The 17,564-nt window shown below is 41.3% G+C and overlaps 1 protein-coding gene across 1 annotated transcript in view; it reads left to right on the forward strand.

Annotated features, from left to right (window-relative positions):
• The window catches only part of LOC124721530 (protein purity of essence), a 482,247-nt gene that overhangs the window by 441,005 nt on the left and 23,678 nt on the right, over positions 1 to 17,564 (forward strand). The window contains exons 74-81 of the mRNA XM_047246550.1: positions 2,204 to 2,485; positions 2,622 to 2,735; positions 2,836 to 2,970; positions 5,277 to 5,513; positions 5,976 to 6,208; positions 9,657 to 9,818; positions 10,901 to 11,059; positions 11,367 to 11,691. Coding sequence (XP_047102506.1) covers positions 2,204 to 2,485; positions 2,622 to 2,735; positions 2,836 to 2,970; positions 5,277 to 5,513; positions 5,976 to 6,208; positions 9,657 to 9,818; positions 10,901 to 11,059; positions 11,367 to 11,691 — 1,647 coding nt within the window. The remainder of the gene's footprint in view (positions 1 to 2,203; positions 2,486 to 2,621; positions 2,736 to 2,835; positions 2,971 to 5,276; positions 5,514 to 5,975; positions 6,209 to 9,656; positions 9,819 to 10,900; positions 11,060 to 11,366; positions 11,692 to 17,564) is intronic.

Raw genomic sequence — 17,564 nt, forward strand, 5'->3', positions numbered from 1 at the left:
CGCCCCAACATCGTGCAGCCCGCCTCCAGTGGTGTCGCGACAGGCGTGAATGGAGGGACGAATGGAGACGTGTCGTCTTCAGCGATGAGAGTCGCTTTTGCCTTGGTGCCAATGATGGTCGTATGCGTGTTTGGCGCCGTGCAGGTGAGCGCCACAATCAGGACTGCATACGACCGAGGCACACAGGGCCAACACCCGGCATCATGGTGTGGGGAGCGATCTCCTACACTGGCCGTACACCACTGGTGATCGTCGAGGGGACACTGAATAGTGCACGGTACATCCAAACCATCATCGACCCCATCGTTCTACCATTCCTAGACCGGCAAGGGAACTTGCTGTTTCAACAGGACAATGCACGTCCGCATGTATCCCGTGCCACCCAACGTGCTCTAGAAGGTGTAAGTCAACTACCCTGGCCAGCAAGATCTCCGGATCTGTCCCCCATTGAGCATGTTTGGGACTGGATGAAGCGTCGTCTCACGCGGTCTGCACGTCCAGCACGAACGCTGGTCCAACTGAGGCGCCAGGTGGAAATGGCATGGCAAGCCGTTCCACAGGACTACATCCAGCATCTCTACGATCGTCTCCATGGGAGAATAGCAGCCTGCATTGCTGCGAAAGGTGGATATACACTGTACTAGTGCCGACATTGTGCATGCTCTGTTGCCTGTGTCTATGTGCCTGTGGTTCTGTCAGTGTGATCATGTGATGTATCTGACCCCAGGAATGTGTCAATAAAGTTTCCCCTTCCTGGGACAATGAATTCACGGTGTTCTTATTTCAATTTCCAGGAGTGTATTTTGGGAAAAGTATGACTAAATGAAAAGGATTCAGGTGAATCTTAACCAGTTTTCTACTGTATTATAAACATTAAGATAGTACTTTTTGACATTTCACAGTGGTGACAAATTCAGTGTCACAAGAACTGAAACTGTTGTCTGGCACTTTATGATGCATAGGATAGCATCACTTCATAGATGCATGTGACAAAAATTGTGTACATTGTTGTGTATCCCAGGAATGTGTGTCCATCATGTGTCGTCATAATATGCTACACAAATTGACAACAAAGGTGTTCATAATGTCTTCTCCAAATAAAAGTTCAGTATACGTCTTGTTCCATTACTTCATTTTGCCATTTCAAAAACCTGCTTACAATAAGGTCGTGCTTCCTCTGTCCCCTATGGGTGCTGTTAATGCTCAAAAATTTCTTGTCCTCGGCCATATGCCATTGGTCTCAGTGCTGCAGCATTCAAATCACAAGTGTGGCATGTTCCTTTTTCAATCTGGTGGAAACATAAATTACAGTGTGTTTTGAAGATTAGCTAATATACAGACACAGAGACAGACAGACAGACGTGTCTCCTTCGTTGGTGCTAAATGTTTTGTATAAATCTTTTGTTATTGATATATTCATGCCTGATGGGAAAAATCTTACGCCTGTATTGGAAACAGGTCATTAAACTGAAAGACCTGTTCCTTTCTGTGCTTTAAGTGCTTACATTTTGCTCAACTTTAAGAACAAGCACACTAATTACTTGCTTTTGTTTTAACACCAAAAACATTATTCTGTCTGGAATACACAATTTTTCATGATAAAATGTCTTACAAACAACCGGCTATTCATCAGTATACCCCAGCTCTGTTATTCTTGATTCCTTAGCCTGGTAAGGTGTTTTTAAATAGGATTCATTGTGGTTGAGTCCATAATGATAACATTTTAGAGACAAATCCATACAGTAAAATTCGGTGATGCCTTTACAATTCCCAGGATACTGGATTATTAGAGCCCTTTCAACAGCCGCATGCTGTTGGTGATACTGTCCTTAACCAAGATGATTTTTTTCCTAACCAATTTTTGTGATTGCTAGGATCTTTCATCTACATTTGTCCTTTGTGTGTTTGATCATTATGATATGGAAAAACAAAACAGACGTGTGACGTGGCAAGAATAATGACTGGTAGAACACTTTTGAATCCTTATCTGCAAAATCTGTCAACTAATTGTAGAAAGTAAGGTTGTAGGTGCATTAGTTATACTGCTAGGACTACTTCAAACAGGACAGTAGTCATATCTAAAATATAACTGGGAAAAGTTTTATCATGAACTTAGCCAATGTTTTAGTTTTTAAGGTTGTAGTTATTAATATTACATCTCGGTTCTGTGCATGTTGAGTTACTGACAAGTTAAATCTTTCAGATCACAGAAACCATACTGCTGAAGGCCACTTCACGACCTGTTGAAGACTTTCAGAGATTTTCTGCTTCTTTCGGAGGTACTTTACATGTAGAGGCACTGTTGCCTTTTACATCAGTTCCTCCTGTGACAAGCAACCCACCATTGCTGTTGCATCTCACCCGGATTTTGGCAGCTCTTACATACTGCAATGAGGAGAGAATGGCTTTGCTGTGTAATCATTTCAAGTCTGTGATAGACTTCAATAAGTTTGATTCTGAGCATACACCAGATGATGAACAGAAGGTTAGTTTGTGGTCATCATCATCTTCTTCTTCTTCTTCTTCTTCTTCTTCTGCTCATTACCATTTATTGTTATTGTCTGAGAAACTGATATTGTACAACAGCTCTTTGTGGCTACTATGATGATACTATGTTGCAGCTTGAACTTTTCTGTACACTAACGGACGGAATTGAACGAAATGACATTGGAAACACATTGAAGGATTACATTATAAGCCTTGGTATTGTACAGAAAGCATTGGACTATATAATGGTAAGTTATTCATTGCCGTTATGATTATGGTTTGACTGAATTAGTACAGTAACTGTAAAAAAGATTATTTTAAAAAATTGCATTTTATTATGTGCTTCAGGTTCGTGCACCTACAGATAAGCCAATATTGGTACGTAGTGACTGTGAGCTGTGGAAGGATTTTATTTCGAAACCTTCACTTAAATACATTCTAAGATTCCTGACAGGACTTGCAGGAAATCACCCTGCAACACAGGTGAGTTGCACAGTTAATTATAAAGTCAAAGTATTTTAAATTAATCTAGTACATTAAATATTGGCTCCTTAGAGACTCCGCTTGTTAAGTAACTGGAATCTAGTGTGTCGATCAACATAACTGTTGTTCCCAGAACCTATTTAATGTTTCATGAATCTGAATAGGTAACTTTTTCCAGTTTGTGCCACCAGTACTCACGTTGCAAACAGAAAAATGCAAATTAAATATTCATAAGTCTTAAATTTTTCTATCCTTAGTATTAAGGTGTTGAAAGTTAAAAGATTAAACTTAGAGGTTGTAAATACAAATATATGTGTATGAAATATCACAATTGAAAATAAAAGTTACATAAGATGTAATGATCACATGTACTGTGGGGAAAAATGTGGTGAAGATAGCAGAATGTGGGGGGAAAAAAATTATTACCAAGAAGATTTCTTGAAACTATGATCTGTATGTATTCATCCTCCAACAGTGTATGGAACAAAAAGTGAAATTCGCTTAAGAATATGGATAAAATTAGGAAGACTGGCCAGTACTAACATTTAGCATGCACAGCCACCTGCACTGCCAATACACACACCTCAAGCAGAAATCGGGACTCTTAACTTTTGCAGCAATACATTTCTTCTTAATGAAGAAGATCTGTGTGTCTGTATGTAGAATGCGCTGAGGGCTGTACATAGAGCATTTAGCATTGATTGTATATTAGTCTATTAGTCTCCGCTCCCTCTTCCCCAACCCCTCCGCTCCCTCTTCCCCAACCCCTCTGCTCCCTCTTCCCCAACCCCTCTGCTCCCTCTTCCCCAACCCCTCTGCTCCCTCTTCCCCAACCCCTCCGCTCCCTCTTCCCCCAACCCCTCCGCTCCCTCTTCCCCCAACCCCTCCGCTCCCTCTTCCCCAACCCCTCCGCTCCCTCTTCCCCAACCCCTCCGCTCCCTCTTCCCCAACCCCTCCGCTCCCTCTTCCCCAACCCCTCCGCTCCCTCTTCCCCAACCCTTCAGCTCCCTCTTCGTTGGACTGCCCGCTTTTAACTCTGCTCAGGCAGATGTTTGCGCTGCCTGATACGCTTCCTGCACTTTTATCAGATGACGTTGCAGTTGCAGATATAGTTTTATTCGTGCAGGGGGTTTTTATCGCTTGATCTAAGTGTTTGTCCTGTTTTTGTATTTAGTCTGGCCTTTGGCCTACGATTTTAGACTGGGGTTTTTGTGCATTTCTTGGTGGTTGGCTTTTCCTTTTTTGTTTCTGTGGTCGGCCAACCGCTGCCACACTCAGTGTGATTTTAATTTCTTTTTTATGGTCTCTGTCCATGTCTTTCTTTACCTGTGTCATCTCTTGTCATCTCCATTGTTTGTTTTTATTCTTTGTAGGTGTCTCAAGTTCGTGTCCCTCCCCCCACACCCTCTGCCCCTCCCCCCCTCCTCCTCCTCCTCCTATCTCCCTCCGCCCCCTCCTCCTATCTCCCTTCTCTCTCCCTCCGCCCCCTCCTCCTATCTCCCTTCTCTCTCCCTCCGCCCCCTCCTCCTATCTCCCTTCTCTCTCCCTCCACCCCCTCCTCCTATCACCCTTCTCTCTCCCTCCGCCCCCTCCTCCTATCACCCTTCTCTCTCCCTCCGCCCCCTCCTCCTATCTCCGTTCTCTCTCCCTCTGCCCCCTCTTTTGTCCCTTCTGGCCCCTTTTTCCCCCCTTCCTCCCAGTCTTCCCCTTCCCCTCCACCTCCCCTTTCCCTCCTCTGCCCCGTTTCGCATGCCACCCCTTGCCCACTTCTGTCCTATATTCCCTATTGCTCCCTTCTCCCCTTCCCTCTATATCCACCATTGCGCCCATCCCCCTCTTCTCAACCCTTATCCCTACCCCATCTCTCCTTTCCCCCCATCTCCTTCCTTCTCTCCCTTCCTCCTCCTCCCTCTCCTCACCCTGTCCCCTCTTCTCTCTCTCCTTCCTACCTACTTCCTCCTTCACTGTCCTCTTACTGTTCACTCACATTATCCCTATTTCCCTACTCCTCTTCTAACTCCCCCCCCCCCCCCCCCCAAAAAAACCCACTGTTCTACAGCTTCTCTTCACTATGTCCTATGGGCTTTCTCCTCCGTTCTACATTCCCCCCGTCCTACAGCTCCTCTCTCTCCTGTCCTTCTGTCTGTCTCCCCTCCCGTGCTCAAACTTTCCCCATGCCTGTCTTCTCTGCCACCACTTCTCTCCTAATCTGCCCCACACCCTCATTCCCAACTCAAACTTCTGTTTCAGTTTGTGGATTTCTTTTCTTTTCTTTTTTTTTTTTTTTTTTTTTTTGTGTGTTTCAGCTGGCAGTTTCAGCAGAGTGTGTACCAATCATCCATCAGCTCGAACAAATGTCATCAGATGAACATGTAGGTTCCTTGGCTGAAAACTTACTGGAAGCTCTGCGTCAGCATCCAGAAGTGGCTTCCCGCATTGAAGAGGTTCGGGAGTATACCCGTGCAGAGAAAAAACGTCTTGCAATGGCTATGCGGGAGAAACAACTAGGAGCACTTGGAATGAGAAGCAATGAAAAAGGACAGGTTTGAAGCTTATAAATTTAGAACATTATCAGTTTTATGTATTTAAGTGTCACTGGTTTCAACCAGTCCATGAAATTTCTTGGATGAAGTTACGGCATCGGTGGCTGGAAGATCTTTTGTTGATATGTTTGTAATAGCCTATTAATATATGAGCTGATTCTAATTTGTTAGACAATTTTTTGTAAAAAAAGCATGAGGTGGAATGTTTTATTTTGTTTTTAATGTAGTCATTATATTCATGTAACATGCTTGTTCTAGTATAGACTTCAGGCAGACAAGTGAACTTTGGAGATAACTGCATTTACATTTGTAATGGCTAGTGACATGATCAGCTGATTTTAGAAATGCTTCCTCGAAAATTTGTATACAAAGTATAGAAAATGTAAGAGAGAAATTTGGAGCAAGTAGATAGAATATAGTATAAATATTTATGAATGGTTCTTTCTTTTGTTTTTCATATAGGTTACATCTAAGAGCCCTCATCTGATGGAGGATCTTGGTGAAGAAACAGGTCTTGTGTGTGTTATATGCCGTGAAGGTTATAAGTTTCAGCCCAAGAAGGTCTTAGGTATTTACACATTTAGCAAACGATGTAATGTTGAAGAATTTGAACCAAAGCACAGGAGAAGTTTAGGGTATACTACAGTGACTCATTTCAATGTAGTTCATGTCGATTGTCATATGGCAGCAGTTAGGTAAAAAACTTATTATTATTATTATTATTATTATTATTATTAGTGTAGTTATTAGTTGTAATATTATTGTAGTTATTAGTTGTAATATTATGTAGTAGCACATTCAATAAGTATTTGGTTTTACTTAGCTCAAGAGAGAGGACTTTAATTGACCTTATGTCATCACTATTAGTGGAAACACATTGAACACATTCAAACTATGAAAATTATTTATGAAAGTGATGAACTGATAATATGCTTAACTTCTCTTTATGCTTTTGTCTTTTCCTTTCATTCTCTTCTCACCACTGCCACCACCACCACCACCACCACCACCACTATGGACAGCACTTCTGCAAGAAAAGTGAAGAATGAATCAGTACTTGATATGTGGCTGTGTAATATAGACTTAAAGTTGTGATAAAAAACGTAGTAGTCTTAGTCAGATCTGTGGAAGTGGGAGAAGTTGGGTGGAGTTTTCATACACTAAGTATTCTAACATTTTATTTCACAAGTAGATGCCAGTCCACAATTTTAAGTGTAATGGGAAAGATCTGTGTCATCTGTCCTATGCATTTTGCTTGCACAGGAAGAATAATCAAGAGTTTTGACAGTATACATTTATTCAACATTTCCCCCTTCCTTTCTTCAAACAAATACATTTGTATTGTCATTGTTGCAGTTCTTGTAATCCATTCAAATGAAGTCACATGACAGACAATCAAACCAGCTCTCAACAGCATGTTTTGACACCGTCAGTGTAATCACAATGATAACTTTTTGCTGCTTCAGGTGTCTCTTCAGCTTAGGAAACTGAAGCTAGTTCAGAGGCACCAGGCCAGGTGAATTGAGGAAGGGGGAGACAATGGTGAACAGGTTGGAAAAAATGTGGCTTTGATTTAATTTCACAACTTGGGAAGAATGTGGTGGTGTATTGCCATGCAACAAAAGAATTCCTTTGGTAAAATTGCCAAGGCATTTCATCATAGTTGCCCAAATCAGCTGGTTAAGAAAGCTGATGTAATACTCTGTTTATATTACGGCCCTTAGCTAGACCGACCACCAACAGAATACTATCTTTGTCCCAGAAAAATGGTACCGTTTGTTTTTTGACAGATTTCTGGGTGTTGAAGTTCTTCGGTCATAAGAACACATTATGCCATCATTACTTTGACTGTTCCTCGATTTGGGGATCATTAATGTAGGACCAGCTGTAATTCTCAGTCTCTAGCCTAGCCAAGAAGTCCATTAAATATCAGATTGGTCCAAAATAACTCGATGTCCCAACATTTACTGTCTTCTAAATGTTAAAACATTTTGGCACTCACATCACTGAAAACTTTCTCGTGTCAAAGAAATTGTTAAAAATGAAACCAACCCAACTCCTGGTAGATGTCCAGCATTTCGGGTATCTTTTTAATACGTATTCAGTGTTCTTCAAGAATCCACATATGGACAATAGAGATTGTTGCTTGGTCTATTGATGATGTGGGCTGCCCACAATGTTGTTCACCTTCTCCAGTGAAATGCACAGTGTGTGTGTGTGTGTGTGTGTGTGTGTGTGTGTGTGTGTGTGTGTGTGTGTGTGTTCCTGTAGTGTATCTCTGCAGGAATTAGATTATATGTACCGGAACATAATTTAAGATCATTGGGAAAATGCAAAGAAGAATATCTAATACATCCTGTACTAGTCCTTTTCTTATTATAATAGCAATAAGACATCATCACTGTGTGTGATAAATTTTGCAAAAATCTGACTGACACCACATTGCAGATGCCTGTTTTGTGTGGCAGTGCTACACATTGACGTACCAACATATCACACTGTATCCACCAGAATTCACACTCAGATGTTTTCTTTCATAGTCATCACAGACTCTCTAAAAGGACAAAAAGATTTTAAGTTAAACATCTTCAGTGACATACTTTGCAGCCACATTTCATTGCTACTTCAGGTCATATTGCCGAAACATATTTCACATAGTGGAATTTGGTCACATTCAAGTTGTAAACTTGGTAAAGGGCCTGTTTTATACAATATTTGTGTTCAGTTTCTTCTTTTGCTTATCCCTTTTCATTGAAGCCGCTTCAAGTAATTTTTGATTGAAACTGGTAAGTACAATTTGTTCTTAAAGTTATGTATGAATACATGCTTTCGCGGCGATAACCGTTGATAAAACATTCTTGGGTTTCAAGCCGCGTCAAGTGTTTACTGCCCACAAGCTTTCAGCAGAGATTTCCTTTGCCATTGTCAAGTGGACGACTGTCATGTGGTTGTCATTGCCGTGCTTATATAGCCACGCCCTTGCTCATGATGTCGCTCGTGACGTTGCTTGTGACGTCACTGGTGCTCGGTACCGCACCATATATGGTAATGTTTTGGTCTCACGACCGCCGGGCCCACTTCAACTCCCTAAACACCGGATCCCACGCTGTACTCAGGTGCGTTGCAGGTGGTGGATTTCAGCTAAGTACAGCATGGGATCCGGTGAAGGAGGAGTTGAAACAGGCCCGGCGGTCGCACGCCCAAAACATTACCATATGTGGTGCGGGACCGAGCACCAGTGACGTCACAAGCGCCGGCGCAGCTATATAAGCATGGCAGTGACAACTACATGACAGTCATCCAATTGACAATGGCAGAGGGGATCTCTGCCGAAAGCTCGTGGGCAGTAAACCACATGACGCAGCTTCAACCCCAAGAATGTTTTATTAATGTTCTTAAAGTTGTCAGTAGTGTCATTTTAAGTGTAATGATGTGCATTTGGTGTCAGAATATTTGTATTTCATGAGATGATCTCTGTAGAGTTCAGTTAGAAAATCATAAATAATGGCCCATTTATTTGTGTACACAGTTTCAACATCTATAGGACATGCCTGCAACCATCACCATGACTATTAAATCTGGAACTTACGGAAAACTATAAATCTAATAGTAACTGTGTTCACTCTTAACTGGGTTGGTGGGGAGTCAAATATAGGTGGGGAGAGCCAATGCCTGCTCTCTGACCTATGTACTGACTTGATTCATATACTGTTACTTCTCTTTAAATTATTTTTCAGCTCTGGCATCAATATTGCTTACAATGCCTACATTTTACCATTCTTACATAATTTCATAATTCAGTCAATTTTTTGGATGAAATCACACTCTCTTGACCAAGGGAGAGATGAACTCATTGTTTACTCCCTTAAACTCCTAACCAACCAACTATAAATGTTACACAGATATATAAAATAACAAAATGGGATTTATATAACAGCATAAAAGAAGTTCATGAGATTTCTCCAGCCCCTCCCTTCTCTACCCCCTCTCCTTCTCTTCACGCCACCCTCCCTCACTCTCTTCACGCCACACTTCCTCCCTCCCAGTCCCATTTCAGCAGTGTTTCATCAGAAGTTTAGCTACATCAGTGCTTTAACTACCTCCCGTTATCTTCCTCATTGAGTGTTCATCTCAATGTTACAGATTGGCTCGTACTAGAGATGAATGGGATTCAGCTGCATTGCAGAATGCCAACACAAGATGCAATGGATTGTTACCAGTTTGGGGTCCACATGTCCCAGAATCAGCTTTCGCAAGTTGCCTGGCGCGTCACAATACGTATCTTCAGGAAGGCACTGGACACAGGTTAGGTTCTTTGTAACAAATAAAATGATGCTCATTGTGATAAATGTTATTTCATGTGAACATTCATTGATCCTTGGCTGTAATTTTTCTCATTTAACCGCATATCTCTAAGAAAACATGGCAAAAGGATTGTCAGTGCAGGAATTTAGCCAGTGATATAAACAGCTTTCTGTTGAATGATGCACAACTACAGTAACTTAAGATTATCCTCCTCAGTGTATATGCATTTCATTCATTTTTGTGCAGTTTTTGTATTACGTATTAAATGAAAATGTGTTTCAGTTTGTTCCATGTCAGTGAGGAACATTTAACTTGGAATCTTTAAAATTAACATAAGCATGTCCTTTTTTGTAGTGTTTTTCCTTTTGAAAGTTCTGTGAGTGTACTTTTTCATTTCTGAAGATGACAATTTTTAAAAAATGGGTTACATAATAACTTGCGTATTGATTTTAAAAATAAATTCCTTGCCAAAAACAAAAGACACTAAAATAAAACTTATTCAGTTTCAAACTACGATGGGCAAGTAATTGAAGTTGAACACCTGAAGTTTCTGAGATTTGAATTAAACAGGGCATTTTCTTGGGAATCGCGCATTACAGAGTTTCACCAGAAACTGAACATTGTAACTTTTTTCCCCTCAAAAGAACCTCAACAGTTATCTAAACAATGAACAAAAGCTTGTCTATAATGCTAATTTTCATTTACTGTAGATTTATGATGTTACATTTGTAGGTCCCCACTGAATAACTTCAAATCAAAAACAATTTGTTGTAGCCGTTAGTTTTTGAAGTTTTGTTCATTAACTGTGGCTCATTTTGCAACATTTTTGGTTGATGTCTAAAATAAATGTTAATAATAGAACAGAAAGCAGCATACCTGTGACTTTTAATCCTAAACTGGGAAAGTAAAACACATTCCCTTTATTCTTTGTAAGACTTGGAGCTATTAATGTTTCTCATAATTTTTTGTTTTTACTTCTGTGTAATTGGGCTGGAGTGTGTTCATGGATAACTGTGCAGCAACTTTTTTTATAACTGTGCAGAAATTGTTTTTTGGTAACTTTGTTGTATCATTGTCAACAGGGACATAACATACCGTTCAACAGTGCACGACTTGAAATTGCTACTTTTGCGCTTTGCCCAGGAGAAGAGTTTCCATGAAGATACAGGTGGTGGTGGTCCACAGTCCAACATGTTTCTTGTGCCATATTTGTTGCATATGGCACTGTATATATTCACTACGTAAGTATTTTTACTGGAACACTGATTTTTCCTTGCCCAACTGATTTGTTGTATGCTTTTCTCTTTGGTCTTCCTCTTAAGTGTGTACTTAAATTGCGAGTTTTTAATGATAAATCAATCCACTTTAGTCACAATATTGTACTCAGTATTTTGGTACTGTATGTAGTTGGAAAAAAATCATGAAAAAAGCAATGCCCCAATGTAAATACTAAACACCTTGTGCATTACTGTGCAATTGAAATTATTCTTTTTGTGTGTGTTTTCAGTGAGTACTTAGTTTCTAAAAAATAGTTTTCTGTCTTTATAGAACACGTTCATGGGCACGTGAGGAAGAAGAAATGATTAGTTATCTTTCCAACCCACATGGCTGGATAAAAGACTGTTACATTGCAGAAGGTCCATTATATAAGTGTGTCATGTACTTACTACTTCATTCACCTGCCCGGTGGAAGGAGGATCGCTTCCGTCACCTTAACAGGCTCATAGTTTTGGCTCAAGCTCGTGCAACACAACCCAGTGGTCCAGGGCCAGAAAATCGACTGCTGGATCTGGAAGTCAAAGACTACTCAGTTTACAAACCTTACGTTGTCTTCTTTGGTCTTGTTGATGGCATATACAAATACATTTTGAAGGTTAGTAACAAAACTCACTCTTGTAAGAAATGTTTATATATACGGGGTGAGTCAGGAGGAAAGATACATGCTTTGAAACGCGATAGTATTAGTGATTCTGAATAAAAAACTTTTTATGGACATATGCCCTATTGCGATTGGTTTCCGAGATAGAACACATTTAGTATCACTTTTGTATGATTGTCTTTAATAACTCGAAAATCACACACTCCAACAAAAACGTGTCTCAGTACACAATTAAAGTAAATTAAATTTGCAGCAAAAAAGGTCCTATTTATTTTTTGTCTAGGACTAACAGTTTGCACGAAGAGATCGCGAGAATATTGGAAACCTCGTGTAACGCGCGAGCACTGTAGCTTAATTACTTTTTGTAGGCCAGTATGGTGTAGTTTTATGACTTGATAGACCACAAGCATCCTGTACCAAAATGTTGTTCTCAACTTCCTCTATACTACTGTGGTACATTGTAAATAATGACAATGAATAATACAGAAAATAAACAGAAATGTACATTAAAAGTGTTCTATCTCAGAAGCCATTCGGAATAGGGTATATGTCCAGATCAAGTTTTTTGTTCAGAATCACTAATGCTCTCACCCTGTATATGTACGTCTGTGTGGGAGGAGGGGGGGAGGGGGAGAGAGAGAGAGAGAGAGAGAGAGAGAGAGAGAGAGAGAGAGAGAGAGAGAGATGTGATTTGTGTATTAGTATTTCAGTAAATTTGCAGTGAATAGGTGTAGCTTGAAAGAACAGTGTATGCAGTTAAAAATAAGAATAATAATAAATAAGTTTTTTTGGTTGCAGTGCCTTGACCTGCAAAAAACTTGATATATTCCCAGAAATTTTACGCTCTATTCCTTTTTGTATGGTTGTATTGTCAATGTACTCTTCCACTGTCGTTCGTGCATTTGTATATTAAATTCCATGATCAGTATATTGAGCACTGTCTTTCAAATACTGTACAATACCAGTTCACAGCAGATCTGTAATTCAGACTGCACTTTTGTGAATATCAGACTGAAACGTCGATCAGTTGTAGAATTTTGGAACACGTATTATGTTAGAGTATAATGACTTTTCTGGAGACTAGAAATCTACTCTGTAGGAATCAGCATGGGTTTCGAAAAAGACGGTCGTGTGAAACCCAGCTCGCGCTATTCGTCCACGAGACTCAGAGGGCCATAGACACAGGTTCACAGGTAGATGCCATGTTTCTTGACTTCCGCAAGGCGTTCGATACAGTTCCTCACAGTCGTTTAATGAACAAAGTAAGAGCATATGGACTATCAGACCAATTGTGTGATTGGATTGAAGAGTTCCTCAATTGAGAGAAGTCTTCCGAAGTAAGAGTGATTTCAGGTGTGCCGCAGGAGAGTGTCATAGGACCGTTGCTATTCACAATATACATAAATGACCTTGTGGATGACATCGGAAGTTCACTGAGGCTTTTTGCAGAAGATGCTGTGGTGTATCGAGAGGTTGTAACAATGGAAAATTCTACTAAAATGCAGGAGGATCTGCAACGAATTGACGCATGGTGCAGGGAATGGCAATTGAATCTCAATGTAGACAAGTGTAATGTGCTGCGAATACATAGAAAGATAGTTCCCTTATCATTTAGCTACAAAATAGCAGGTCAGCAACTGGAAGCTGTTAATTCCATAAATTATCTCGGAGTACACATTAGGAGTGATTTAAAATGGAATGATCATATAAAGATGATCGTCGGTAAAGCAGATGCCAGACTGAGATTCATTGGAAGAATCCTAAGGAAATGCAATCCGAAAACAATGGAAGTAGGTTACAATACGCTTGCTCGCCCACTGCTTGAATACTGCTCAGCAGTGTGGGATCCGTACCAGATAGGGTTGATAGAAGAGATAGAGAAGATCCAACGGAGAGCAGCACGCTTCGTTACAGGATCATTTAGTAATCGCGAAAGCGTTATGGAGATGATAGATAAACTCCAGTGGAAGACTCTGCAGGAGAGACGCTCAGTAGCTCGGTACGGGCTTTTGTTAAAGTTTTGAGAACATACCTTCACTGAAGAGTCAAGTAGTATATTGCTCCCTCCTACGTATATCTCGTGAAGAGACCATGAGGATAAAATCAGAAAGATTAGAGCCCTCACGGAAGCATACCGACAATCCTTCTTTCCACGAACAATATGAGACTGGAATAGAAGGGAGAACCAATAGAGGTACTCAGGGTACCCTCCACCACACACCGTCAGGTGGCTTGTGGAGTATGAATGTGGATGTAGATGTAGAGGGAAGCTGTATTTAATGTTGGTAGTTTCAGATCATAAACTACTTGCAGGTTTAAGAATCATTAATTGTTTTTCTTGGGTGAATAAGATACAGTCCTGGAAATGGAAAAAAGAACACATTGACACCGGTGTGTCAGACCCACCATACTTGCTCCGGACACTGCGAGAGGGCTGTACAAGCAATGATCACACGCACGGCACAGCGGACACACCAGGAACCGCGGTGTTGGCCGTCGAATGGCGCTAGCTGCGCAGCATTTGTGCACCGCCGCCGTCAGTGTCGGACAGTTTGCCGTGGCATACGGAGCTCCATCGCAGTCTTTAACACTGGTAGCATGCCACGACAGCGTGGATGTGAACCGTATGTGCAGTTGACGGACTTTGAGCGAGGGCGTATAGTGGGCATGCGGGAGGCCGGGTGGACATACCGCCGAATTGCTCAACACGTGGGGCGTGAGGTCTCCACAGTACATCGATGTTGTCGCCAGTGGTCGGCGGAAGGTGCACGTGCCCGTCGACCTGGGACCGGACCGCAGCGATGCACGGATGCACGCCAAGACCGTAGGATCCTACGCAGTGCCGTAGGGGACCGCACCGCCACTTCCCAGCAAATTAGGGACACTGTTGCTCCTGGGGTATCGGCGAGGACCATTCGCAACCATCTCCCTGAAGCTGGGCTACGGTCCCGCACACCGTTAGGCCGTCTTACGCTCACACCCCAACATCGTGCAGCCCGCCTCCAGTGGTGTCGCGACAGGCGTGAATGGACGGACGAATGGAGACGTGTCGTCTTCAGCGATGAGAGTCGCTTCTACCTTGGTGCCAATGATGGTCGTATGCGTGTTTGGCGCCGTGCAGGTGAGCGCCACAATCAGGACTGCATGCGACCGAGGCACACAGGGCCAACACCCGGCATCATGGTGTGGGGAGCGATCTCCTACACTGGCCGTACACCACTGGTGATCGTCGAGGGGACACTGAATAGTGCACGGTACATCCAAACCGTCATCAAACCCATCGTTCTACCATTCCTAGACCGGCAAGGGAACTTGCTGTTCCAACAGGACAATGCACGTCCGCATGTATCCCGTGCCACCCAACGTGCTCTAGAAGGTGTAAGTCAACTACCCTGGCCAGCAAGATCTCCGGATCTGTCCCCCATTGAGCATGTTTGGGACTGGATGAAGCGTCGTCTCACGCGGTCTGCACGTCCAGCACGAACGCTGGTCCAACTGAGGCGCCAGGTGGAAATGGCATGGCAAGCCGTTCCACAGGACTACATCCAGCATCTCTACGATCGTCTCCATGGGAGAATAGCAGCCTGCATTGCTGCGAAAGGTGGATATACACTGTACTAGTGCCGACATTGTGCATGCTCTGTTGCCTGTGTCTATGTGCCTGTGGTTCTGTCAGTGTGATCATGTGATGTATCTGACCCCAGGAATGTGTCAATAAAGTTTCCCCTTCCTGGGACAATGAATTCACGGTGTTCTTATTTCAATTTCCAGGAGTGTATTTCTCAAGTCCCTAATTAGCTCCTTTATTAGTGAATTCAGACCAGATTAAGTAAGTACACAAGATAACTTTTCTGTTGATACCAGTTGTCTACATTGTATATGACCACAGTAGTTACAGTTTTATAGACATTCCTTTCCCATGGCATTCGCAGTCCGTATGCATTAGCAAGTCTCTAAATGTAGTTATGAAGCTATCATCACTTCTCAAGATCTATACAACAGTGATTATCAGGCATTCCATTTTTTCGATTTTAAATTTAGTGTCCTATAGTCTGCAAGCCCTTCAACCTATAGCTTATGACATCTGCTGCACACTGATAGTCACTAAGCAACTGTTTAGCTTGTATTTTCTATTGAAAGTGATGCAGTAGATCACGGATTGTGGGCTACAAGTGCCAATTACCGCAGTTTTGAATTATGACGAGTTCATAAGTTTTATGCTGTATCTAAATCTTTATACTTGATTCTGAGGCTTCCAAAATGTGTATTAATTATTTTAAGACTATTTTTTGTGTGTTGGATCACATTAGGTTCTGCCAAACTGTTCAAGTTACTCGGCATGCTTGCCTGGTTTCTTAAATTTGTCTGATTATTAAAATTTTCATGTATGTTTGGTTTATATTGTTCCACAGCAGTACAGTTATTAGCTGCCTCTCATAGCTCCTGTATTTAATTTACTAGCCTTTGTTTCCACAAGGTTAATGATGGTGCACTCCCCAATTTGTAAGGACCTGTCAGTTGGTTGGTTTTGGGGAAGGGGACCAAACAGCCAGGTCATCGGTGCCATTGGATTAGGGAGGGATGAGGAAGGAAGTCAGTCATGCCCTTTCAAAGGAACTATCCTGACATTTTCCTGAAGCAATTTAGGGAAATAACGGAAAACCAAAATCAGGGTGGCCAGACGCAGGTTTGAACCATTGTCCTCCCAAATGCGTCTCTAGTGTGCTAACCACTGCACCACATCACACAACGGCTTTTTGTATTTAAACTGCTTAGGCTGAACAAGTGTTGCATTAGGAAGATAAGTATGTATGCTTTTAAGATTGTCATTAGTTTACAGCTTTTTCTCCAGCAAACTGCCATATCAGATCACATCCATGTGGAATATTTACAATAATGACTTTTGTGTGAATTCACTTCCAGAGGCTATTTTGTAATGAGCTTATAGCTTAATTGCTTGATTTCTTGGAACCTCATTGGAACCTGTGTTATGGCCATTTAGTTGATAAAACACTTACATTGTCTTGCTTGCCAGGTTTCACAAGTTTGGCAAATGGTGCTGCCAACTTGAATGTAGCTTACAACTATAAACCATCTTGAATTTGCACTATGGTTTGTAGATTCGCTTTCACATCAAGAGCTATGAATTCTGTTGCCAATTTTATCTTTTGCTTACTGTATTTCTGGTGTTTGATTTAAAGCATTTGATGTTAGCAACTGTGTTTTGGCAGCACATTACTTTATTGATTAAGTTTGCTTTCAGAGCATATACTTTTATTTTTTTGTAATATGTCTATGTCTCTGCGAAGCTTTGTTATTTTGTCTTTGTTTAAGATTTTGTTTCTAAAACTTTGTTCACGTGCTTCCACAATATACACATCACATATCCACATACAGTCATCACCTATAAATTTCACACTTCCTTTTTATCAGTATTTATAGTTACTACACTGAACTCTTGTTAGGATCTTTTTGTCTGTGTTTTTAATTTCACTTTTATCATTGCTGTTTCTTAGTAAAACTTTATCCAGTGTCATTTTGACAACTTAAAACAATACTTTCTTGATAGTTTATTATCTTTTAATATTAAATTTCTCTCTTAAAAATATGTAATTCAGTGTTCCTGCCATATTAATCAAAACATGCTCTTCTCTGTTAAGAGGACCCTACGGATATCAAATTATTTTTTCCCCTTATAAAAGAGCTACTGCCCTTCACTTTATCAATACTATTTGTAGATTTACTTTTCAGTCAGATGTTATATTCCTCAAGTAAAGCACCATTAAAGTGTTAAAGCACCAGTTCCAGCATGGGGTGGTACACTGGCCCAAAATTGAATCTACCCAGTGGATTAACAATGAAGGTTG

Source organism: Schistocerca piceifrons, chromosome X, assembly GCF_021461385.2.
Source record: "Schistocerca piceifrons isolate TAMUIC-IGC-003096 chromosome X, iqSchPice1.1, whole genome shotgun sequence".
NCBI classification, from domain to species: Eukaryota; Metazoa; Arthropoda; class Insecta; order Orthoptera; family Acrididae; genus Schistocerca; species Schistocerca piceifrons.